Genomic DNA, 26,638 nt, shown 5'->3' with positions numbered 1-26,638 from the left:
CATTTTTCAATGTAGACTACATCAGAAATATATTTCAGGAAGCAATTCTCCACTCCATGAAAAACCTTCAAAGCATTATGCAGGCAATAACGTGGGGTGGCAATGTGCCAAAAAGGGAGCGCTTGTTACATCGCCCCAAAAGCCGCCAGTCAAAATAGTGGTCGCACTAACATTAAACGGTGGAAAAGGTGATTTTACAAGTGGCATTCAAGTCATATCTGACTAGTTTTCAATTTATTTCTCCCCACAAAAATTATGTCTCGAATATAATGCCACACTATCATATTGCCTTTTCATGATACAAGACAGACAGGTAGAAGCTGTTTGCAGCACTTGATGATCGATGCATCTGGCCGTGACCAACACCCCATACGTGCGTCTCCCTTGTCTTGCTATGAAAAACATATACAGGATTAAAGTTTCTTGATTATACAGAGGTACATGCAATGGATTACCAGGATGCATAACATAAACGGCATGCTTTTGAATGGAGCTTGGTTAAGCGATGCCTTGGTATCTGAGGAACAACAGAAGATTTGCTTAAACTGTTTCCACTGCACTGTCGCATTTACCTTTTATCTATACATCAATCTTTCCACCTTCCTGAAGCGTAAAAAGGCGTGGATGAGTGTTTCACCAGCAGGATGTGCAAGGGAGGAGCGGATCTTGGTGATATTGCGGAGGTGGTGCTAGAATGAATGACAATTTGAAGGATGTGGGGCTGAAGGGAAAGGGTGGGGTCAAAGATCACACAGAGGTTGCGTACCTGGGAAGACAGTGGTGCAGTCGATTGTAAGTGTGGGGTTCATTTAGCTGAGGGGGGATTCGGAGCAGGAGTTGATATGGGAGAGGGATGGGTTGTGGGGGGATTTGGTTCTGAGGTCAATCTGGGTGTTATCAGCGTAGCAGTGGAAGTTGAGGTTGAAATGGCGGAGCATCTGACTGAGACGGAGGATGTAGATGATGAAGAGGAGTGGGCCAAGTACAGAACCTTGGGGGACACCTTTTGTGACTGGAGGGGCAGAGGAGTGATTGTGCAGGGAAATGAAGTGAGAATGGTTGGAGAGGCAGGACTGAAGCCAGCTGAATGTGGTGCCTTCGATACAGCTTTGAGTCGGGAGAGCAAGATGTTATGGCGCACGGTATCGAAGGCTGCACTCAGGTCAAGGAGGATGAGAATGTTGAGGTATCCAGTGTCGGCAGAGGTGAGGAGGTCGTTGAAGACTTTGAGGAGTGCAGTTTCTGTGCTGTGAAGTGGGCGGAAACCAGACTGGAGGGGTTCAAGTAGGTTATTGGAGTGCAGGTGGGTTTGGAGTTGAGTGGCTACGAGGCGTTACATGGTTTTTGAGAGGAAGGATTTGTCGCTAACGACGTTAGTTTATTTCCTCCAGGAGGAGATCTGTCCCCAGTGCGTATGTGAGGCTGACAGTGTTGTGAGCGCTGAGAGCAGGGAGGGGAGGGGTTGACTGACTCGGGGAGAAACTTAATGCAGAGTAGCCTAATTTATTGACCGACAAACGTAACCGCTCCAAACTATTCTCTGTGGTTAACCTGACATCCCTACCACGCTCTCGGACTGAGAGGAGGACTGCTGAGGAGCTTTTTCTTTTTTTTTACGGTGTCACCGGTAACACGGTTACACATTGTCACGTGTTTATTGCCCGGTGGGAAAATGTCCACACCGGGGCATCCCTTCTTTTCACCTGACAGCGGGAGCTTCACCGGTAGGACTTGGCACGTAGGAGGATCACGCTATTCCCACCAGTTCCATTCCCCGCCCCAACTGACCAGAGTGACCAGAGAGCTAGTGCAGCGACCAGGACAAATACCCTCAATCCGGCTTCCCTCCCGCAGACACCAGCCACTCGTGCCTGTATGGACACCCGACCAAGCCGGAGGTAACACGAGGATGCTACACTACCTGGACGCCCAAAACAACCTGGTGTTAAATGCTCAAAGGATAGTGGATATTACATGATGAACCCAGCCCAACCTCCCATCACCCTGGGTGACTCCCCAGTCAACACTGTGGAGCCCTTCCGCTTCCTGGGGACCATCATCAGCCAGGACCTAAAATGGGAGCTGAACATCAGAGCTCTCACCAAGAAGGCACAGCAGAGGCTGTACTTTGTGCAGCAGCTGAAGAAATTCAAAGTGCCAAAGGCAACGATGGTGCACTTCTACTCCTCCATCGTTGAGTCCATCCTCACCTCCTCCATCACCATCTGGTATTCTGCTGCCACTCTCAAGGACATTAACAGACTGCAGCGCATCATCTGCTGTGCTGAGAAGGTGATCAGATGCAACCTGCCATCCCTTCAGGACCTGCATGCAGCCAGGACACTGAAGCGTCTTCCCAACCCCCATTGGCCTCACCAACAAGACCCGAAAGCCCCTTCCACCAACGACCCCACCAACACCCCCCACAAACCCCACTAGCTCCTCCTGAACTCAGCTGAACCCCCCCCCCCCCCCCCCCCCCCTCGAACGTCACTTTGCAGCTACAGCAGCTGGACTTCACTCGCTACTTAAAGTATTATAGCTGCTTCTCCTACCAGAACTTTACACCATTAGATTACTCTTGTTAACTACATCGTGCGCCGCTCAGACTAACTCATGTTTAATTTAATGCCCATTTAACTCTGACTATAAATTAATGTAAATTCACTGCCTATTTAACGCCTATGTAAATTCATATTTAATGGCTACTGAACACTCCAACACTCGTGTATATATTGTGTATATATTGGACTGCACTTGCAGTTGCAATATTGCGAGGGGGGGGGGTTACTGGTAGTTTTTATTGAGATGTAGTAGTTCATGGGGCGAGTAGTGTTGACAGGGGGAGAAGCTAGGCTGGGGCAAATAGTGAGACCAGGGTGTACCAGGTTAGGGTTAGTAAAAATAAGAGGGTTAAATTTGGGAGTCATAGCGGTAGGTGATAGGTGGGTAAGTGGGATGTAACGTTATCAGTTAACACAGAGGGGTTGTCAAGCTACTCGCAGTACCGATAAGATTTGAATGAGTGCGTTCGGGCAAAGGTGAAGTCCAGAAGGTCCAGCGAGTGAGTAACATTGTCCGATGTTGGAAGTGGAAAAAGTCCAAGGAGAGGAATAATCCAGCGGCGTAGCATTAGTGGGGCAGAACAAGCAGGTCAGCTCCACGAGCAAACCAGGTGAAGCGTCGGCTAACACTAGCCAGCGGCTAGCAAACCAGGAGTAATGTTAGCGTTAGCGCCAGCAGGGAGGCTGGGAGAGCGAGGCAGCAGGGAGCGATAACGGGACAGTAAGAGAGAAGTGGCACCAGACGTAGAGAAAACAAAAAATAAGGGGGGGAACAGATGAAAATACATATCACGGAAGACTGACGGAGGAGCGGCAGCCACACGACGCCAGCAGTACCCTCCGACGGCAGAGACACACACACAGACGTTACGCAGTGACATGAAGTGACATCTGCCCAAGCAACCTTGGCTGCTTTAGCAGATGTATATTCCCAGTGTATGAGATGTGTATTCCCAGTGGGAAACGTATACATGTATTTGCCTGCCTTCAGTCAACATGGGTCTTAAGAAGCTGTGTGTCTCCAGTTGAACTTGCAGATGGTCTGGAGGAGAGCATCTCCGCCTGTGAGAAGCTTCTTCTGAGGGACCTGAGGCTGATGAAACACAGACAAGTCATCCACCCTGTGCTGCAGGAAGGTACGCTGCAGCCATCGCCCAAATTATTATTTTATAAGTGTGTTTTCAGCCAGCAGTTTTCTCATCTCCACACACACCCACACCAGTCTGTCAGCCAGTGAGATTGTTTTAACGCCCGCTCTGGGAGAGACCGGCCCCGTTATGTCCCTTGGTGACATCAGTAAAGAACGAACAGTGAGAAGCTCTGTCCTCTGCTCCATCTTTTAACTTTTCTTGTCTTCTTCTAGAACTAATAACACTTGAAACATTGTAGCTATATATGGATATATGGAACTACTTGAATAATTAGTCCTATTAAAGTCCTGTAATAAATTGTTACAGTAATCTTCTGTGCATAATGTAACATAACGGCAGATTAATTTTCTGTAGGTGTTAGCTCTGATGTGTGTGGATTTTAGTGCTTAGTGCTATTAATATTTTTATGCTAAATTCATTATTTATTTTAATAGCTTCTCCAATATAAAGAGGTGTGTCCTATTTGTCCGGTGTGGTGATCATTTCTAGTATTGATTCAGAGTCACCGCCTCACATTACATGGAAATTCTAGTCTGGATCCTTGAAAAGTCCTGGAAAAGTTTTGAAATTCTATCCATGAGAATGTGTGGGAACCCTCGTACTTATCAGGGATGCAAAGTAGTCAGTCCCAGGCGTGGACCTGGGGCCAAGTGCAGCATTGGGCAGCAGACAGGCATTGGAGTTCGTTGGTCAAGACCTTATGTGCTATCGAGCACGAAGAGGATTAAGTAAGTAAAGTAAAATAGTCATTAACACTGAGGAAAGCCACAGGCTGAAACGTGTCTGTTTGTTGTACTGCTGCTGTGCGGATTAAAGACTTTTATCTGAGTGCTGCCAGTTTTACCGGACTCTTCATGTTCTATTTGGCCGGCCCCCGATGTTTTTTTTTCCAGGCTGAGTTGAGCACATAATTTCTTTTGACTTGAATGCAAAGTAGTCACCCTTATGTGACTTACGTTTTTCATCCCAAAATAGGAGAATTTCTATGTGGTTTTATGTCTGCCCTGGTATCTGTCACCTTTACTCTCCATGACTGTTTTTTTTTAATTAAATTTACCGTTTAATGCATTGACAGCATGTTTCTGTCTGTTAAATCAGTTGGGCTGAAGATGAACTTGCTGGACCAGACCCAGGCCGTTGACCTGCAGTACCTGGGAGTTCGTCTGCCGATCCCTCCACCTGGCGTCTCTCTGGAGCCGCTGGCTGAGCCGCTGGCTGAGCTGCTGGCTGAACCGCTGGCTGAACTGCTTGCAGTGCCACAAGGTTAGCCTCAACTAAACCGCTTGCAGTGCCACAAGGTTAGCCTCAACTAAACCGCTCGCACCGCCACAAGGTTAGCCTCAACTAAACCGCTCGCAGCGCCACAAGGTTAGCCTCAACTAAACCGCTCGCAGCGCCACAAGGTTAGCCTCAACTAAACCGCTCGCAGCGCCACAAGGTTAGCCTCAACTGAACCGCTGGCACCGCCACAAGGTTAGCCTCACCTTAGTCTCGCTAGCCAGCCTCTCTTCCTTTCCGTCAGAGAGTCTGGCGCTGTGGAAACAGGCAACAGGGATCAGCCCGCCTCTGCTCTAAAGCTGCTCTCCCATTCGAGCGGCTGTTTCGGTGGCAGCAGGATATCCGCTCCCCCGCTTGCAAGCTCTGTCACGCTCTGTTCATTGGCTCCGACCATGTCAATCAGAGCGGCTTCCGCTCCCATGTGTGTCGCTGTAATGCTCCCGCCGAACGCTAACTAGCTAGCGTAGAAAGCTAACGGCAGAAACCTACAGGCTAACTCGTTGCTACACGCTGAAATGGCAAGTTTTGAAGAAAATTTGGATTGTGCAATAAAGAAGGCCTGCTCGGCACAAGTTCCACCCCGAAACTATTTTCCAAGGGCACTAACGCTAAGCACCGCCCAAGACGAGGCTGATTGGTTAACCCAAACAGAGCATTTCTTTCGCAATCCCACAATGGAAACCTGCGACGCCAGACTCTCTGACGGAAAGGAAGAGAGGCTGGCTAGCGACACTAGCCTCAACTGAAACGCTGGCACCGCCACAAGGTTAGCCTCAACTGAACTGCTCGCAGCGCCACAAGGTTAGCCTCAACTGAACCGCTCGCAGCGCCACAAGGTTAGCCTCAACTGAAACGCTCGCAGTGCCACAAGGTTAGCCTCAACTGAAACGCTGGCACCGCCACAAGGTTAGCCTCAACTGAAACGCTGGCACCGCCACAAGGTTAGCCTCAACTGAACTGCTCGCAGCGCCACAAGGTTAGCCTCAACTGAAACGCTGGCACTGCCACAAGGTTAGCCTCAACTGAACCGCTCGCAGTGCCACAAGGTTAGCCTGAACTGAAACGCTCACAGCACCACAAGGTTAGCCTCAACTGAAACACTCACAGCACCACAAGGTTAGCCTCAACTGAACCGCTCGCAGTGCCACAAGGTTAGCCTCAACTGAACCGCTCACAGCACCACAAGGTTAGCCTGAACTGAACCGCTCGCAGCGCCACAAGGTTAGCCTCAACTGAAACGCTCACAGCGCCACAAGGTTAGCCTCAACTGAACCGCTCACAGCGCCACAAGGTTAGCCTCAACTGAACCGCTCGCAGTGCCACAAGGTTAGCCTCAACTGAAACGCTCACAGCACCACAAGGTTAGCCTCAACTGAAACGCTCACAGCACCACAAGGTTAGCCTCAACTGAAACGCTCACAGCACCACAAGGTTAGCCTCAACTGAAACGCTCACAGCGCCACAAGGTTAGCCTCAACTGAACCGCTCGCAGTGCCACAAGGTTAGCCTCAACTGAAACGCTCACAGCACCACAAGGTTAGCCTCAACTGAACCGCTCGCAGTGCCACAAGGTTAGCCTCAACTGAAACGCTCACAGCGCCACAAGGTTAGCCTCAACTGAACCGCTCACAGCGCCACAAGGTTAGCCTGAACTGAACCGCTCGCAGCGCCACAAGGTTAGCCTCAACTGAAACGCTCACAGCACCACAAGGTTAGCCTCAACTGAACCGCTCACAGCGCCACAAGGTTAGCCTGAACTGAACCGCTCACAGCGCCACAAGGTTAGCCTGAACTGAACCGCTCACAGCGCCACAAGGTTAGCCTCAACTGAACCGCTCACAGCGCCACAAGGTTAGCCTCAACTGAAACGCTCGCAGCGCCACAAGGTTAGCCTGAACTGAACCGCTCGCAGCGCCACAAGGTTAGCCTCAACTGAAACGCTCACAGCGCCACAAGGTTAGCCTCAACTGAAACGCTCACAGCGCCACAAGGTTAGCCTCAACTGAACCGCTCGCAGCGCCACAAGGTTAGCCTCAACTGAACCGCTCGCAGCGCCACAAGGTTAGCCTCAACTGAACCGCTCGCAGCGCCACAAGGTTAGCCTGAACTGAACCGCTCACAGCGCCACAAGGTTAGCCTGAACTGAACCGCTCACAGCGCCACAAGGTTAGCCTGAACTGAACCGCTCACAGCGCCACAAGGTTAGCCTCAACTGAACCGCTCGCAGCGCCACAAGGTTAGCCTCAACTGAACCGCTCGCAGCGCCACAAGGTTAGCCTCAACTGAAACGCTCACAGCACCACAAGGTTAGCCTCAACTGAACCACTCGCAGCACCACAAGGTTAGCCTCAACTGAAACGCTCGCAGCGCCACAAGGTTAGCCTCAACTGAACCACTCGCACCGCCACAAGGTTAGCCTCAACTGAACCGCTCGCAGCGCCACAAGGTTAGCCTCAACTGAACCACTCGCAGCACCACAAGGTTAGCCTCAACTGAAACGCTGGCACCGCCACAAGGTTAGCCTCAACTGAACCGCTCGCAACGCCACAAGGTTGTTTTGTTTTAACAAAGTTGACCAAATTTCCAATCATGGAAATGTCCTGTAAAATATTGTGTTGTTCTGGAAAATTATTTCAACATTCTCCTATTTTCCTGAATTATTTTCCTGAAGAATGAACTACTCTGCTATCAGAACCCCCCAAAATTGATAACATTGCCATCTGAAACGGTTAAAGGAACGCTGCGGATTTTCAACCATCACAAAATCAGTAGTATATCTGGAAACTAAACCGTTTTGCAGACATTGATTTACTTTGACAGTTATTGAGAGTTGAGTTAAGTTGTGGGCCAGTGATGTCATTTGTGCATGAATTAAATCACTGGTCCACAACTTAAGTCTAATCGACTCTCAATAACTGTCAAACTAACTCAATGTCTGCAAAACTGTTTACAGTTTTCAGATATACTACAGATTTTGTAATGATAAAAAGCTGGTTGAAAATCAGTGGAGTGTTCCTTTAAGTTATGTTCATTATCATATTAATGTTCAATGTGCAGAACTGATCTAGTGACCATTTTCAAAACATACATCCGGCCCACCATAGAGTATAGTGCTCCAGTGTGGCACTCCTCCCTATCAAACTACCAATCCAATCAGCTAGAGAAAATCAAAAAAAGAGCCTGCAACATTATTTTTGGCATGGAGTACAAACACTACCAGCCCTCCCCTTAACATTTATATTGTAAAGGACATTCAATTAATCTAGTGTTAACTTGATGCAATATGTCCCTGAATAAAAAAAACTTCAAACTTCAAATAAGTTTGTAATATAATGTGACGCGCATGAGTCCAGATAAATGAGCATTAAAATGTGAAAGGTAGTCATCAGTGTAAAGTTCCATCAGGTGTGACTGTGTTTTTTGTTCCAGGTGTTTCCGCTGCGTTCGTGTCCAGGACAGGCAAGACCACCGACGTCACCCAGATCAAAGGCTGGAGAGAGAAGTTTGCTCCATCAGAGTCTTCACCATCTCCTCCAACATCCAAACCTGAAGGTAATCAAGTTATTGATATATTGAATGTTCATTATTCAACAGGTATTTCAAACAAGCAATCCGATTGATTGAGGACATTCCAAATGTGATGCCAGTAGTTTCCATAATGCACAGCTATAACTTTGTTGTAACCAGTGAGCTAGATGGTAGTATTAATGTTCTCCTGTTTTTCATTCTTAAAACCTTTCAGACGGTACACTTGTTGGTAACCATTGTATAAAAGCCTTCATACCGTTGAGGACATTAAGTGGTGAAGTCATGTTTTAAGATGTACTGTATATAAAATACTCTAGTTTGAATAATAATTTGTGTCTGATGGTTTCCCCCCACAAAAAATGTAATTATCTTGTTAAAATCCTTAAAATGACTTTCCCTCCTTCTGCCTCATTAAAAATTCTTAAGCAACCAATCAGGGTTATCTAAAACAGCGATTTCCAACCGGTTTAAAATTGACAATAATTGCTGTGGACTGGGGTGGGGGGGGGGTTGTTATGGATAGGATTTATTTATTTATTTATCCTTTATTTAACCAGGTTAAAAACCCATTGAGATCAATGATCATCTCTTTCACAAAGGTGACCTGGCCAAGAAGGCAGCACAACATGTCAACAGTACATAGAAGCATACACAATACAGCAATACAATAATATAAAATGTGATTCTACAATTCTAAATGCAAAGACATCGACCAATGGTCTCACGCTCCATGTCCTTCAGGATCCTGCCAAATTCAGCATGGGAGACCAATTCTGGCAATTTTAAATCCTTCTGAAGGGTATTCCAAGCTAAGGGGGCAGCGTATTTAAAAGCTCTTTCTCCCCACTTGGTGCGAGGATGCGGAGCAGTCAACTGGAAATAATCCTGTGAACGTAGGCCATAGTGGCTGTGGCTTCTGGACAGATATGTCCGTAAATAAGACGGGACAAGCCCAAGGAGAGTTTTATAAATAAAACTCAGCCAGTGTGTACGCCTGCGTACATACAGAGATGGCCATTCAACTTTTTGGTACAAAGTACAATGGTGGGTAAGCCGTCTACAACCAGTGACAAATCTCAAGGCACTATGATACACCGTGTCTAGTGACTTTAAACATTGGGCAGAAGCACCCATGTACAACAAATCACCATAATCTAACAGAGGCAGGAAGGTTGACGATACAAGATATTTCCTAACCCCAAAAGAGAAACAGGCTTTGTTTCTGAAATAAAAGCCTAACTTCAGCTTGAGCTTAGAGACCAGATTATTAATGTGAAACGTAAAAGACAACTGACGATCAATGTGAAATCCCAAATACTTATAAATAGGAACTAATTCAATTTCCTTTCCCTGGGAAGTCAAAATAGTAGGGAGGTTTAGTGGTAATTCACCTGCTTTCGAAAACATCATTAGTTTTGTTTTGTCTGTGTTTAACACCAGCTTTAATTTCTGCAGGCGGGACTGTACCACGTCAAATGCAGTCTGCAGTAATTCATAGGCCTGTACAACTGATGACGAACAACAATAAATGATAGTATCATCAGCATAAAAATGATGCATCGCATTTGACAAATTTTCACAAAGGTTGTTCACATAAATAGAGAACAAGATTGGTCCCAACACCGAACCTTGGGGCACTCCCTTTGCTACGGTCAGAAAGGAGGAGGTGGCTTCTGCCATCTTAACACATTGCGTTCTAGCAGACAAATAATTTGCAAACCAAGATGCTGCTTGTTTAGACACTCCTATGTAGTGGAGCGTATTTATCAATATGCTGTGGTCGACTGTGTCAAACGCTTTTGACAAGTCTAAGAAGAGCGCCACACATATTTTTTTGTAATCTAACGCTTCAATGATGTCATTTATTACCTTGAGGGCAGCAGTAATGGTGCTATGCTGTTTCCTAAACCCAGATTGATAATTGGATAGAATACCATTTAAATCTAAAAAATTCTTTAGTTGATTGCTGACAAGCTTTTCAAATAACTTAGCAAGGACACACAATTTGGAGATCGGTCTATAATTATTCACCTTTGAAGGATCCCCTCCTTTAAGTAGGGGAAGAACAAAGGCAGATTTCCAGACTTTGGGGATTTCATTGCTGGTGAGACTAAGATTGAAAATAGAAGACAAAGGTTCAGCAATGACATCTGCAGCTAGTTTAAGAAAATATGGCTCAAGTCCATCAGGGCCTGCTGATTTATTTGGGTCCAATTGCTTTAACGCTCTATATTTAATGGATATTAAATGCATAGTGCATAGTTCATACATTTGGATCCAGTATCAAATACATAGGGCGTATTTTCCTCACATGAACATAATATGAAAACAATTGCAACTCACCATCTGTCTCCCACACACCACACAGCCTGTGGTTATTCCTCTTTCTCATGTCTGTGAGCGGTTATGTTTCTTCAAATTGATATATTTTATGGATATCTACAAGAAATAACGTGCAAACAGATCCAGCGTGGGGTCTTTTTAATAGGTGTGTGGGGGGAAAAGCACAATGTTTTAGGGATGCACGATATGGATTTTTTTCAACCGATAAATATCTGCTTCTCCTGGCCGATAACCGATAGGATATTCCGATCATTATTATAATAAAATATATATATAATTATTATTTTTTTAAAGTTCTTAACCTGTATGTTATGCACACCTGGGTTTAAAAAAGGCAGATGTAGTGAGCATAGCTCTGACCTAACCAAATCTAACTGACATCACTGTGAACACAAAACAAAGAACACTTCTGATATAATATGATTATTTTAATAAAGTGCATCACTCAATTATAGTCAATACAAAAATAAAGGCTTTTATAGACCCAAAAGCCAATGACTGCTTAGTCTGCAGATAAAACACAATGACAAAAGGCATAGTCATTTAGACTCTTATTGTCGTGTTACTGATCTGTTCGAATTTGGCATTGGTGCCAGTTCTCAGTGAATGGTAGCCTGGGTCCAGTGAATGGGGCAGGCACTATAAACCATCTGTGTCGTTTAACTTTTTACTGAAAAATGCTGCCACCAGATTAAAGAAAAGACACTGTGATGTTGACTGATGCTTTTTATGTAATGTGCGCGTTTCTTTTCCTTATTTTTGGTCTCCAAAAAGATGGCTCTGTCCAGCAGGCGCAGTAGCTAGTTCAACTCCAAAGTCCCTTTGGTTTATAGTGGGACTCCCGGCTAGCGCGATAATCTTAACGTTAGCGGGTTGTTTTTTGGAGTTAAAGACACAATCCCTGGACGTTTCATTTTGGATAAACGGGTTTCCATTAGTTTCTATATGTTTACGCCAGCTCTGTGAGTATGAAGTGCTTTTGCGGGGCTGTTTGATCACACCAAGCGGTTTGTCTGCAAGCGGCTGAGCCTGAAGTGTAGGCCGTGCTACGTGAGCTAACACTCGCTAATGACAACAGCTAACGTAAACAACAAAGAAATCCGCTGCATCCTCGTCAGGTTTGGTTTAACGTAATGCCAGCTCAGACGTTTCCCCTCCTCTCGGAACCCGTGCGGGACATGGATTGCAAATTGCAATAGCGTCAGCCACATACTGGCCATGTTTGGCCAGGCAGCGCTGCAGTCGCAGCTGTGACGTCACGAGCATACAACAACAATAGCTCTGCTTCTGAGGCAAAAACAAAGCCTCATGGCCTGATTATCAGCTGTCAATTTATCGGAAAAAAGGCCATTATCGGAATAATAAATGATAACGCAAAATGGCCATATCGGCCGATAATTTATCTGTCCGATAATTATCGTGCATCCCTACCATGTTTTATCATGATCCTCTACTTGCGACTGTTTTGTTCACGTCGTGTCGCCCTAAATTGGTTTTAAGTCATATCTGACTGGCGGGACTTTTTCTGTCCAGTTAGGAAAACATTTCTCTTCTGTGGCCCCTCTTACGGTGCCCCAAGGGTCGCTTTTGGGCCCCGCCCTCTTCTTAGTTTATATGTTGCCCCTAGGTGAAATCCTGGCAAAGCATAATATGGCCTTCCACTGTTTTGCAGATGATGTACAGCTCTACCTCCCCCTAAAGGCCAACAAAGGTAAGACTGCACTACATCCACTCCTTCACTGTTTAGCCAAGATCAAAACCTGGATGAGCGCCAACTTTCTTAAACTAAATGAGGGTAAAACCGAGATTATTTTATTTGGCAACGCTTCCCCGTCCCCTGCTGCCGACGCCCTAGGCCTTCTGGGCCCAAACATGCGCTCCTCCGTCAGAAACGTTGGTGTAGGGGGCACGGTGGCGCAGTGGTAAGCGCTGTTGCCTCACAGCTAGAAGGTCCTAGGTTCGATTCCCACCTGGGACACTGTGAGCACTGAAGGAGTGCATGTCCTTGAGTGCCCACCACCCGGGTGGGGTCGTCAAAAGGGCCTTTCTGTGTGGAGTTTGCATGTTCTCCCTGTGCCCCCTGGGACTTTTACTTGTAATTGAGTATCTTTACATTGTTGTGTTGCTACTTTTACTGAAGTTCTTCTTCCACCACTGTTTATATTTAATTGTGTTTCTCATATGTGTTAGCTTCTCCAGCTGCTCCCAGCTCAGATGTCCCCAAGAAGAACTTGTCAGCGTTCTGCAGTGACATGCTGGATGAGTATCTGGAAAGTGAGGGCAAGCTGATAGATGAACGCGCCGCCACCTTCTCGCAGGTTGCGGAACCCGAGGCGTACGAGCTTCCCACACGGAGCACGAGCTACGTCCGCACGCTCGACAGCATCCTGAAGAAACAGACCTTTGCTTCGCCCGCCTCCGTCCTCATCTCCGACTTCGTCCCGCCCTCCAAGAGACCCAAACTGTCCCCCATGGGGCTGAAGAAGTCCAGAGGGGGAGACAAGAAGCAGAAGGCGGCAGATTCTAAGCAGAACCGACCCAAACCAGGAGTCACACCTGCTGCTATTTCAACGTCTTCACTGAGTCCTCTGTCAGCGGCTGATACGCCTGCCCCTAAACAATACGTGGACTCGTCCACATCTCCCATTAAAGCCTTTAAGACCCAGCTAGGCACAGCCCCATTAGAACACACAGCTCCCATTACCCACTCACCAACCGACCAATTCCAATCAAAGAAACATCTCAAAGCCAAGGCCACAGACCAACTTGGATCAAAGAAACATCTCAAAGCCAAGGCTACAGACCAACTTGGATCAAAAAAACATGTCAAAGCCAAGGCTACAGACCAACTCGGATCAAAAAAACATGTCAAAGCCAGGGCTACAGAGGCTGATGGCACCAAGCACACCAAATCAGGCACGGCCTTCTCCCTGTTTGACTACACAGCACCCATCACCCATGACACAGCACCCATCACCCACGACTCACGGGACCCCACTTTCAGAAAGAAACGGAAACTCAAAGCCAGGGACTCGCCCCGAACCCCCAGTCCCTCCCCGTCACAGGCCTTGCCACCAGGGATTTGGGACGACATGGCTCCGCTGGAGTCGGACTCTGAGCTCGGCGACATTTCTGACCAGGGCGGCAAGACGTCCAAGCCCAGAGGCAAACCCCTGCTCAGGCAGAAGGATCTGGACAAACCCCTGGACTTGGAGGAGAAGCCCCTGGTGACCATGGCCCTGTTGAAGCAGAAGGACCTGGAAGACAGGGTGGTGTGGCAGGGCCGACCCAGGACCTACATCACCAAGGAGAGAGCTGCCATCACTCTGAGCTCACTCTTCACCTTAAAGGTAAGATGGAAAGAAGTGTCTCCTATTTGTTCTGTGTAGTAATAATTCCTGGTATGATTCAGAGTCACTGCCTCACATTACATGGACATTTTGTTATAGATCCTTGAAAAGTCGGGGGCACGGTGGCGCAGTGGTAGCGCTGTCACCTCACAGCTAGAAGGTCCTGGGTTCGATTCCCACCTGGGATGCTGTGAGCGCTGAATGAGTGCGTGCCCGTCCGCATGTCCTCGAGTGCCCACCGCCCGGGTGGGGTCGTCAAAGGGGCCTTTCTGTGTGGAGTTTGCATGTTCTTCCCGTGCCCCTTGGGGGTTTCCTTCATATAGGAACCCCTCACCAAACTCGCTGAAGTGGTGCCTCCTCTGGTTGTTCGGTGCACCTGTTTGGAGGGAGCGGAACTCATTGGAATAGCGTGATCCTCCCACGTGCTATGTCCTACCAGTGAAGCTTCCTCTGTCAGGTGAAAAGAAGCGGCTGACTACTGCCCATGTCTCAGAGGAAGCATGGAGCCAGTTTCGGCTCTCCCCAGATCGGCAGAGGGTGGAGCAAAAATCAGCATAAATAAATTGAAATTAGCACTAATGGGGGATAAAAACTGGGATAACAAACCGGGGGGGGGGGGGGGGGGGGGGGGGGTTATTAAGAAAAGTTATGCAAAGGTTTTGACATTTTCTCCATGAAAATGTGTAGGAACCCTGTCTGAGCCTCCTCTCTCCTCCTCAGGGCTTTGTGTGTGAGAACCCCACGGCTCCCATCCAGCTGCCTGTGCGGCGCGCTCCTCCCTGCCTGAACGAGTGCTGTCGTCTGGGCTGTGTGTGCAGCAGCCTGGCACACGGCGCCCGGGTCACACATTGCGGCCGAACCGAATGCATGTTTGGCTGCTCGTGCCTCAAACAGAAGGTGGTCATCCTCAAGAACCTGGACGGACCAGACTCCAGCCCCTCCGACTCGGGCACGCCCCGCAAGAAGAAGAGGAGGAAGAGGATGAAGATGGCCTATGGTAAGTTCCTGCACCAGCACCGTCTGGTTAATAGAGTAACGCAGGAGTGAGTCCGTAAGAACCGGATATTAGCACTTCCGGTAACCTAATCTCAAAGTCATTTGGCAATACGTCATTTTGTAGGCGCCACATGTTCCGTTGACTTCAATGTAAAATAGCGGAACCAAAACAATATATAGAAAAATAACAGAATATATCTTGTTTATTAATTACCCCAAAACACCCATGACATGACAATATATTACAACTCGCCTGACCATAGAATGGGCAAGATACATCGGAAATATTACTTTGACCGAATTAACAAAGGAAACTTTTCCAGCTTCATCATGAGGAAAAGTGGATATTTCCTCTTTCATTCCCTGGGCCATCTAGACCAGGGGTTCCCAAACTTTTCCGACCAAGTACCACTACGTACCAAACCAAATTTTCCAGGGACCACTTCCACTGGGTATACCAACCCCCCCCCCTAAAATAAAATTTTCTGATTCATGCAATAGCAGCAGAAAGGCTAAATAACAATATAAGGCTACTAGCTGGTTCAAGACGCACACACACCTGCCAACATTAGGCTGTGAAAAAGAGGACCCCTTTGAAAATGTGTTTTTCCCAAAATTTGGAGTGTTATTTACGGTACCTACCTTCCTGACAAGCTAGCATGACATTTTGCTAAGCCCTCCCCACTCCAGGCATCTTATTTCTAGATTTGTGTGTCTGTTTGACAGCTGCATCAGGGCCCCCACTGAGAGGATTAGAGAAGCGTGGCATGAGGAACTTGGTGTTGATTTACCTGAAATGATATGGGACAGGAGTCTGTCTGTGGTCTAAAGGTGCGTTCACACCGACCTATTAAAGTTTTTCGCTGGCGTCGAGTTTACATACAAAGTCAATGCAAACGAGCGATTGAGCGTATATTCGCCTGGGAGAAAAATCGCTGGGCGTCAGAGCGGCAGAGACAGAGCGATAGGGAGAAAATTCGCTCGTCGCTCGAGATGAAATATCCCAACTCGAGCGAAAATACGCTGGCATCAGTCGCTCGCCGCTCAACGCTGATTGGCTGTCGTGTGAGAGCGAGTCAAGGATCACACTGGCTTGGAACAAACCGCTGGTTTATTGTGTGGCAACAAACCACATTGACAGCTGATTGACAGGCTGACAGCTGACATGAAGTGAAGTCTGTCCTACCGGTATGGAGCTTGCATTAGGAGCACGCTGATAGGCTTTAGCTTGTAAACAATGACGGTGGCTCGTAGTGGACAAATATCATGACATTGCGTAACGTTATATCCCCCACATGTCCGTCATTTCGTGTGCCTGTTGATGAGCGATTTAAACAGAGCGACAGAGCGATTCCAAAGGGTTGACTTGAGCGACAGAGCGAAAAATAAATATCTCGGTGTGAACGCACCTTAACTCTGCTCAGTTAATAGCAGACACCAGCTGATCCAATTTAAAGTTGCTCACCATCTTCACTATTCCAAGCATAGGTTGCACAAGATCTTCCCTTCTGTCTCACCACTATGTGATAGGTGTCGGGTGTCAGAGGGCACGCTGCCCGTGCTTTTTGGTTTTGCTTCAGCCGGAGGCGGAACTCGCCGTCTTCAGCTGCTCGGAATCCTCTCTGCTCCTCCCTACGGCTGTGCAACAGTCTCTGACACAGGACTACTGTCGCCAAGAGACTCATTCTGAAGGAGTGGAAGTCCCCCTCTCCACATTCTTTTCAGCTGTGGTTGACGGAAATGGTTTCAGTTATACAGATGGAGAGACTCAGGTTCCTGAGGACCAACTCACTCAAAATAATTTCAACTATCTGGGACCCGTTTCTGGCCTACTTTGACATGGTTAAGTGCGACGGGTGACGCACCCAGCTGATTTCTCATGGACCCGTTGCATGGGATCCCATCCCATGCACGTCGTCTCTTACAAGCACATAAGCACCTCATGTGGCTGGTAGCACCACATTGTAATATAATATGTATGTATGTTTTTTGTTTTTTCCCCTGTGTCTGAGTTTGGTCAATTTTGTTATTTGTGTTCTAAAAGAAACTGAAAAATAAAATATTGAAAAAAAAAATTATTTCTTGAACCTCTATCCAGTCAATGCAACCATGCATATCGATGCCAAAGTTTTGCTGAGCGATTTTGCGGTGTTTTATTTCTTCGAACCAAGGTTGATTTTTCTGAAATTCTCTTTCGACATGTACACATCTATTGCTGTAATTGACAGGTGGGTCAAATTCGCCTCACAATTTTGTGGTGTATAGGGGTTCCCAACCTTTTTTGGCTCGTGACCCTACTTTGACGTCGCAAAAATCTAGGGACCCGCAACATTTAAATTCCGGTACACCATCGATAATATCATATCGATAATTGTCAGTGATGTCACATAGTATGCTTCTTTTTCCCCCCATAATTCTGACTTTAATCTAGAATCCTGATTTAAAGTTATAATCTCAAAGATTTTCATCTAAATAAAAATAAAATTAAGAGTCACTCACAATGTTGATTGAGGCTATGGTCCATTAATGGAAGCCTTTGCACTATATAGTAACATTATGTGACATTAGTACATAATGCAACAGTTTGGATGACCCCTGCAATTCCCACTCATCGCCATAGGTGTCACCCAAGAGAACAAAGCTGAAATCTTACAGATTATCACTTTATGCTTTAAACTCAGAACTAAAATAAAATAAATCGCAAATGACCCTAATCATCTTCGGTAGTATTAACACGTTCACTGCCAATGACGTGTTAATACGTCAAAAAAAAATCCAACGGTTGACTGCCAATGACGTGTTAATACGTCAAAAAAAAAAAAAAATTTTTTTTGACCGTGGGATGTGCATCTAACCCTTTTACATCTCTTATATAAATATTGGAGCCACCGAACGTGTACAACCCATTCCACCGACCCACTAAGTGGCGACAGTGCTCTCCCAGACTAGAAAAGCAGAGCCAAAACTGCAGGGGAACGCGCGATGAAACCATTCTCATACTGTAGAATGGATTGGCGAAAACGCTTTCGTTTTCGCGCTGATTGCTGGCGGTGAGGGATTGCAAATTTGCATAATAGATTACGGGTGGAACACACTTTGAAACACGCAGCATAAATAAGACCAGAATCGCAAAAGCTTCATCAAAGCTCTCAACCGAAACTCCAAGAAACAGCGAGCCCATCCAGACTTGCCCAGCGGCCGCCAGCAGACAGGCACAGCAGCAAAGCAGTGAGCCTGGTGACGCGAGGTTACAGCAGCAACAGAAACGAGCTTGTGACACGCCCGCTGCAGCCAAGAAGAACACACACGGAGGGAGGAGTTTGAAGGAGAGGGGTGTTTCCTGCTGTTATGGAGGAAATTACTGTTCAAAACTATTGTTTAGATGTCTGACGTCTTACTGATGACAAAAATGAATGGTTAAAGTGACTGTTCTATCGAATTTCACAAAAAGCTATTTATCTCAGCTTAAATTTTCAGACGCTGAAACCATGCTGTATTCAAGTGCTAATGCCTACATAACTATTAACTCTACAAACTAACTCTTTTAGACAGAGAAAGCACACATTCTATTAGTTCTTTTTAGATATTTTGTGTTCACAAAATCTTAGCAGAAAAGAATCCTCAGGTCTTGAAAGATGAGCCAGAATCCTCAAAAAACACCTCTGGCAGAAGCTACCTACAGTAAAAAAAAAACAGCTGGCAGTGAATGTGTTAAATTGTGTCTGGTAAAAAATAAATAAATAAATATTTGAATTCCAGGCGACCACTTATGGTCGCGACCCTAAGGTTGGGAACCACTATTGCCTTCGCTCTTGGTGTGTACAGCCTTAAGGGTCCTAGTCTAACTGACTGTTGTTTGTCTTGTAGTTCTGAAGGAGGCGGACAGCTTTTCCCAGCCTGCTCAGCGGGTGCGGACGTTGTGGAGGAGAGACAGTGGAGACAGAGATCCAGAGCCGGTCTGCACTCCACCAGCCACCTTCCCGCTGCGCGCCACTGTAAGGATACACAAAGTTATGGGCTGTGTATGAAACGCAAGGAATCTGCCTATTAGGTAGCATTTCTAGGTAGGAAGTTGTCATCAGTCATCACTCCCTCCATAACCTTCATAGGCAGGCCGTCCAGCAATCTCTGACACAGGGGATGACTGTTGCCAAGAAACTAATTCTGAAGGAATGGAAGTCCTCCTCTCCACCTTCTTTTCAGCTGTGGCTGACAGGCATGGTCTCAATTATATGTATGGAGGACCGATTCATTGAGGAAGTTTTTAGTTATCTGGGACCCGTTCCTGATCTATTTTGATGAGGCTAAAAACGACAATTGACGGCCGATTTCTTTTGGACCACTTGTAGTGGATCCCTTGCACAGTATTTTTTTTTTTTTTTTTTTTTTGTAAGCACACAAGCATTTTACATGACTGGTAGCACCACTTTGTAACATTGTAATGTTGACCGTATGTATTCTTTTTTTTTTTTCCTTCCTGTTCTTGTTTTTTATGTTCTGAAAACGTAAAATAAAATATTGAAAAGAGGACAGACCAGGGGGACAAACAAGCAGCGATATGCGTGGACTGAATACGGGTGGAAACGGCAAACCACTTGACAATTGGCGCGACGCCGACAAATTACCTCGAATGTTTGCTCTGTACTGTCACATAACCAGCAGAGAGAAAGTTGTCTTTCCACATGAGGAACTGTGCAGCGTCTGCTGCACAAAACAAGCGATTGCCTGTAATCGCGCAGGTTATATAACATTACATCCTAACGTTATAGCTAACGTTATCTGGTTACAATCATAACATGCACACATTATGTCTGTGGTAACAGCAAAGGCATGTTATTGTTGTTTACTGTCGTAAACATCAATTTAGTCCCCCGTTAATATTTATAACCGTTAAGTTTATAGAGCATAGCTCAGTGTTATAGAGTGCTAAAGTCAGCATACGACCTAAGAGATTTTATTCCCATTCTTTTTTCCATAGATATTTAGTAAAATATAAAAAAAAAGTAAAATCCTATAAAAATAGTTTTACTATTTACTTTACGATTCAGCTATATTTAGAATCAGGAGAGAACATTTCACTCAGATTTTTTTTGTCTGAGTGAAATGTTATCAGGTCTCTTCTTATTCTAAATATTGCTGAATCACTTAATTTGACCAAGTAAAACTATTTGTATACGCATTTTACGAAACATCTATGGAAAATTGAAGTGGGACTTTGGCATCTATATTAACACACATTTCCATAAGTCTGGTGGTGAAACGGTGTGTATGTGTGTGTGATGAATTAAAGCTGTGTCTCTGTCCTCCAGCAGGGCGACGTGGATGAGAGGAGCTGTGCCCGCGTGGATGAGAGGAGCTGTGCCCGGGTCAGAGGTTTCACGGACAGGAAGACAACGGCATCACGACGTTCGGTACTGCTATCGGTATTTTATTTTATTTTTATTTATTTTTTTATAATGACATTTTTATTATTTTTCACAGATTACATCATCATTTATTTAGAAAAAAATTAGTAAGTCTATGATTAGTAACACATATAAAAGACAGACTTCACACAAAATGGCTTATTATAAAATGGTTATGGCGCTATTTATGAACTACACATGAACACACCCACAAATGTGCCGCAACGGTGCCGTCTTTCCAAAAACTGTTCAATAAGTTTTGTGCGGGACAGTCCACACATGCTGTGTGATGTGGTTTGGTGAAGATCGGACATTTGAAGGAGAAATAGCGGAAAAACGCTTTTCGACAAAATTCAAAATGGCGGAAAATCTAGTTAGACGGAAATGGGCGGGGCCTAAATCAGCAGATGCGGAATGACCCAAGGAATCCAGGGAAAAATAATTTTGAATGTAGCCCTTACGGTTCAAAGGTTATGGACCAAAACGTAAGGACGGCTGTTATAGCGCCACCATCTAGTCAACTAGGGGAATTTTCCAGCACATAGTAACAGGTGACTCTGTACACCTACCTACAAAGTTTGGTAATGGCAGGTCATACGGTGTCTGAGCTAGAGCTAATTTAATGCCAACGATTTCGAATTGAATGGTTTTCCAGCAAGGTTTGCTTACAGACTGAAGTGTTTCCTCCAGGAGGGGCCTGGCCAGGTGAAAGAGGGGCATGGCCAGGTGAAAGAGGGGAGTGGCCAGGTGAAAGAGGGGCGTGGCCAGGCGAAAGAGAGGCGTGGCAAGGAGAAAGAGGGGTGTGGCCAGAAGAGGAAAGACACTCCACCGAAGAAAGCAAAGACCAAATCCTCCACTCCAGCAGGTGGGTTTAATGTCCAGGGATGGGCAGACACTTTACGCTCTTCTTTCTTCACTTCCTTACTTCCCACTGTTGCTAGCTATCAGCAGTTAGCGGGTATAGTAGTCCACTATTTTCTTTCAACCGGACTCCACCTGCTAGCAGCAGCTAGCGGGTGTAGTACTTTTGTCTTTCAACCGAACTACACCTGCAAGTAGGCATGGGTCGATTTCCGGTTTTGCCGGTCCGGTGTACGAGCTTAAACCGGGTTGATTTAACGTTAACCAGCCAAACCGAGAAATAATACTACTGTCCCATTCCTACCTACCGCTGGCCTAACACACAGACAGACACGGGTAACTCAGACAGACAGAGTGGGGCTGGAACGATACATGACCGCATGCCAGTCTTCTCTGTATCGTTCCAATTTTAGTATAGCCTACTAAATTGGAACGATACAGAGAAGACTGGCGTGCGGTCGTGTATCGTTCCAATTTTAGTATAGCCTACTAAATTGGAACGATACGTTGGCCAGCCGGCAGGAAAGTATCGCGGGACTTGACGAGACTTGGTGACCGAGATCACGAATGAGGTAATTTGATCCCTGGGAGAGTCCAGGAAACAGCCCGGGGGGAAATATCACTCTGGTGCTTTTTGAGGGATGAGATTATGACGATATGTGGCGAAAACGGGAATAAAAATGGCTATTTACATGCAGGAAAGGCAGGCTGCCACTTGGTCCCCTCGGAGCTCCATTTTACGACTGGCTTGGACGCTATTGATCTCAAAACAACGCTAGGACGGCCAGGAACGCTGCGGAGATCGCTGGGTGAGTCATCAGATCATAATTAATGTGAGGAGAGGGGTCCAGGTTAAAAAAAAACGAAATTCTCCTTTAACCAATATATATGACTTTGGGGGTGATGTGTGAAGAATCCTGGTCAACATTTCCACATTTGTGAGCAAACTGTTGCCATTTTACCATTTGTATCATTTTTCAGCAGCATACCTGGCATAAGCGCCCTCTATGGGTGGAACACTGCTTTTTTTTCCCCCTAAAATGAATGGGATATTTGATACGTCGTGACGTCACAATGAACCAAAGACTATGGGGTTTCAAGATAGTTACTCCCCTACTGTGCCCTTTCGGCTCCTCACAACTCCAAGCCTATTCCCATGATGTCACTTGACCTGTTAATCACCTGTTAATTGATTACAATCGCCTGTTATTTTCCTACCAACTCCTATGTAACACAATACTATCAATAAACGCCACTATAATCATAAAAGGAAGGACATGGCATTGTGTTGCTGTAAATCATTCCCAACCTTTTTCATACTAAGGAGCCCTATGATGAGATTTGGTCTCTCAGATGCAAATCTTATTTTTTTATTTTTTATTTTTTTATAGCCTAGATATGATTTTGTCCAGAATTCCATATAATTAGGTTGAGAGACAACATAGAATGCTGGAATCCTCTCAAGGACCACTGTTGGTCTTCTGTGCCCCTTTTCGCTGGGCACACGGAGCTGCTGCACTGACGCTCTGCCCGCCTGTCTGTGACCAGCGGCTTGCCCAGTCGTATGCAGCGGTTCACGCAAACAGATGCAGGATTCCAACAATAGTTACTCCCCTACTCCCCCTGTACCCTTTCCCGGCTCCTCACAACTCCAAGCCTATTGGAGGGAGGGAGGGGTTATTGTGTGTTTGCAGCAACATCATCAGCTCCGAGCCCCAGCACCAAAGTGAGCCTCACTTTCATCCCCGCCGTCATTTCCGTAAACAAATCTCATCGCAGTTTAGCGCACATGTAAAATATAACGCTATACTACGACGTGACAACGTGACAAAGCTGCTCTAAACACATCGGCTACTATAATATCGTCACTGTGCAATGAAAGCCACTTCTCTCCAAAACGCCAACTTTTCAGGAAATGAAAAAAACCCTGTGCTCTTAAAATACTGAACACCACGTTGTCATATTTGACACATGTCTTCATTGTAGACAGTTTATCGCTGAATGTGTCATTACATTATTAATATCTTACCTGGATAAGCTCAAATGATGATGTTTATATTATCAGTCCGAGTTGGAAGCACTCTCTCCCGGCCAGTCAGGCGGGAGAGAGTCGCATGCTCATGCACGAGCCCCAAGCTCCGAGCCGCGGGGGCGCGCGCAGCAGCAGCAGCATGAGCCATGAGAGCCGAGGAGGGGGCATGGGGTGAGAACAGTCTGACATTTCCGCAAACAAATCTCATCGCAGTTTAGCGCACATGTAAAATATAACGCTATACTACGACGTGACAACGTGACAAAGCTGCTCTAAACACATCGGCTACTAAAATATATTTCCCTGCATCTCATACTGAGATTAGATCGGTATTGAGTTTGGACAGACTGAATGGGCCGAGGAGGAGAGCTCTGCTGTTTCGCCAGCCGGGGTCTGGGAGGAGGGAGGGGGAGAACGCAGCCTGCAGCTCTGCGCTGAGAGGAAAAATTTTGCAAAGAATCATGGAAAAGGGAGAAACGAAAATTAAAAACTGATTTGATGGCGAAGTATATGGCAAGTTGGACGAGGGAATGACGTCGAGAAATCTCGCATTGTGATTACATGAGCGTGAGAGCGGGGCGTTTGTCCTCACTGTGCTGTGTGCTGCGGTAACGAGCCTCGCGTCACTAGTCTCTCCTAACGTAAGATAGACAAGCCACACACACACACATGGGAGAAAAATAATTAAATTTCTAGTTCGCCACTGAATGGCCAAATTGATATAACTTTCAACCATTTTGAGCAACGCTGTTTCCATACAGGCCACCAGCGTTGGCTAGTTGTTGATATTTATAAAGATATTGCAGCTCTCATATAAATAATTTTCGAGGCGGTGGGCCAACTGTCATGGCGTCGATTTCCGGAGAAAAATTCCTGAGCTGAGCACAGCCAAAGAGTATAGTATAGACAAGAGCATATGTCATTTCTTGGTTTTTTCCATAGGTTTTTTCAAATCACTGTTCTGATACATATCTGGGTGGTAAGTCCCCCTTTAAAATCCATGCCAAATCCATACGATCCCCAGGTAATTCTCTAAAGTTGCTATGCCTGAGCCTAAGCCTACAACAGACTGAGAAACACAGTTCAAGTTTTGAGAGGGCCATAACTTCCCGCTGACGACAGACATGTGGTAACATCAGAGCAATCTAGGTTACGCATTATCGCCACCAAGTGGACTGGAGTCGCACTACATTCATTTATCGCCTAAACTGGGAAGCACTGCTCAAAGTGTGACATCTAGTGGCAAAATTCGGGTATACCGGTTAGATTCGGTTTGGAGAGCAATACCGAACCGGTTTTAACATTTTCACACCAACCCATGCCTACCCGCAAGCTCCTATCTAGCTAGCTAGTTGGTGTAGTTGAGAAAACAGTTCCGGGGTATGTCGACTGTACCCCTCTATGTGTACAACAAAAGTGACATTTTGACTTTCCGTCCAGGCACTGTAGCCGACCCCCTCAAGTCGTCAGAGTTGGAGCCGATGCCATCGAAGCGGCTGGCCATCATGGCGGAGTGCCGCTGGCGGAGTGACGCCGACCGGAACCACGTCCTGAAGCGGGTCTGCGAGGCCATGGCCCAGGACCAGCTCGTCCAGCCCTTTTGGATCAAGAACTACCTGATCAACCCGCTCAGTCAGACTGTGGAGGGGGCTGGCGCCGAGCGCTGCGTCTGCTACGAAGTCCACATCTCCCAACCCAGATTGGAAAGGGAAAAACCACCTAGACGCAAACCAGCAAAGCCTCCAGAGCAGAGGAGAGAGAGGGAGGAGCCAGAGGACAGTCTGGAGGCCTGGCAGAGGGAGGTGGAGGAAGGAGACATAGAGGAGGAGGAGGACCTCTCACCTGCCAAGGAGGACGCTGGTACGGCTGCAACTAGCCCTTACTTTCATTATCGATTAATAATAAATGAACCCATTAGTTGTTTGGTCGATAAATGTCACAAAATGGTTGATCATCACTTTTCCCCCAAAGCCTAAGAGGACTAGCCTGGTAAACTTATCCTGATCACGTGAACTCACATTCTGTTTCATTCGGCGCATCCCTCTGGCCTCCAGCCCAGGCAGGGCGCTTTCAGAAATTACAAAGTCCACGGGCCAATCAGCGACCTGCGTCATAGTTGACATCGTAACCGGCCAATCAGAGACTCCACTGGCAAAACAGTAATGGCGGCTCCCATGCCTCTGTGGCTCCTCAAGCAACGAAGAAATAACACGAGTATGTACCAGCAAAGTTTCTCCGCAGAAAAGACGTTATTGCCGTTCTTCCGAGTGGATTTGGATTTGGCAACGCCGATTTGCTGAAGAAGTTGCCTGTCAACGCAAGTACTCCGACCCACTGAAATCTCGCTGGACGGCCTGGAGTCCAGACTGATAAGTAGAGCCAAACAGGATGTGAGATCACGTTATCAAGATGGTTTGAACCAGGCTACAAGATGATGTCCTCAAATGTCTTATTTTGTCATGATCAACAGTCCACATCCCAAAGATGATCAGTTTACTGTCATAGAAGACTAAAGAAACCAAAAATTATTTGCATTTAACAAGCTGTAACGAGATAATTTTTGTATTTTTTCTTAAAAATCCATCTAAACTATTGTAAAAATAAATGTCGATGATAAATGTTCTGTCGATCGACTATTCACTTAATGGACTAATAGTTGCAGCTGTAGATGCTGGGAGAGAGCAGAGTGGAGAGGAGGTGAGAGAAGAGAAGAGGAAGCGGAGGAACATGGCGCTTCCCTTCCTGACAGGGATCTCCCCGGCCGGCTTCCTGTCGGCCAACCGGAGGGCACCGGGCAGCACCGACCATCTGGTGCAGGTGAGCTGCTTTTTGGGTTCTGACTTCACAGACCTGGAAAACTGTGGAAAGTCTGTGGATTTGAGAAAAATTAAACAAGGCCTTTGAAAGGTTTTTGAGATGAATGTATGGCAGAGATTTTTAAAGTTAGTGCCCAAACTGCTCAGCCAGGTTTCTCCGTCCAATCCTGAGATGGCGATCTGCAGGTTAAACATGAAGCATCTGACCAGGATGTCTTCACTTGACAAAATTGATTGTTTGATTGATTGATTGATTGTTTTTATTTTTGTGTCATGCACCTTTTACGGTGCACATGGGCTTACATTACACACAA

The 26,638-nt window shown here is 46.2% G+C and overlaps 1 protein-coding gene across 1 annotated transcript in view; it reads left to right on the top strand.

Annotated features, from left to right (window-relative positions):
• mgaa (MAX dimerization protein MGA a) overlaps positions 1-26,638 on the top strand; it is a gene marked incomplete at its 5' end in the record, with an annotated part of 75,719 nt that overhangs the window by 7,489 nt on the left and 41,592 nt on the right. Inside the window, 11 exons of the mRNA XM_083633185.1 lie at positions 3,590-3,700; positions 4,814-4,978; positions 8,423-8,545; positions 13,064-14,214; positions 14,935-15,211; positions 19,078-19,205; positions 20,520-20,621; positions 21,306-21,480; positions 22,175-22,285; positions 24,949-25,368; positions 26,165-26,325. Coding sequence (XP_083489311.1) covers positions 3,590-3,700; positions 4,814-4,978; positions 8,423-8,545; positions 13,064-14,214; positions 14,935-15,211; positions 19,078-19,205; positions 20,520-20,621; positions 21,306-21,480; positions 22,175-22,285; positions 24,949-25,368; positions 26,165-26,325 — 2,924 coding nt within the window. The remainder of the gene's footprint in view (positions 1-3,589; positions 3,701-4,813; positions 4,979-8,422; positions 8,546-13,063; positions 14,215-14,934; positions 15,212-19,077; positions 19,206-20,519; positions 20,622-21,305; positions 21,481-22,174; positions 22,286-24,948; positions 25,369-26,164; positions 26,326-26,638) is intronic.

This window comes from Poromitra crassiceps, assembly GCF_964638095.1.
Source record: "Poromitra crassiceps genome assembly, chromosome: 3".
In the NCBI taxonomy this organism is placed as follows: Eukaryota; Metazoa; Chordata; class Actinopteri; order Beryciformes; family Melamphaidae; genus Poromitra; species Poromitra crassiceps.
The sequence above is the reverse complement of the archived record's forward strand: the minus strand, read 5'-3'. Positions and strand labels throughout refer to the sequence as shown.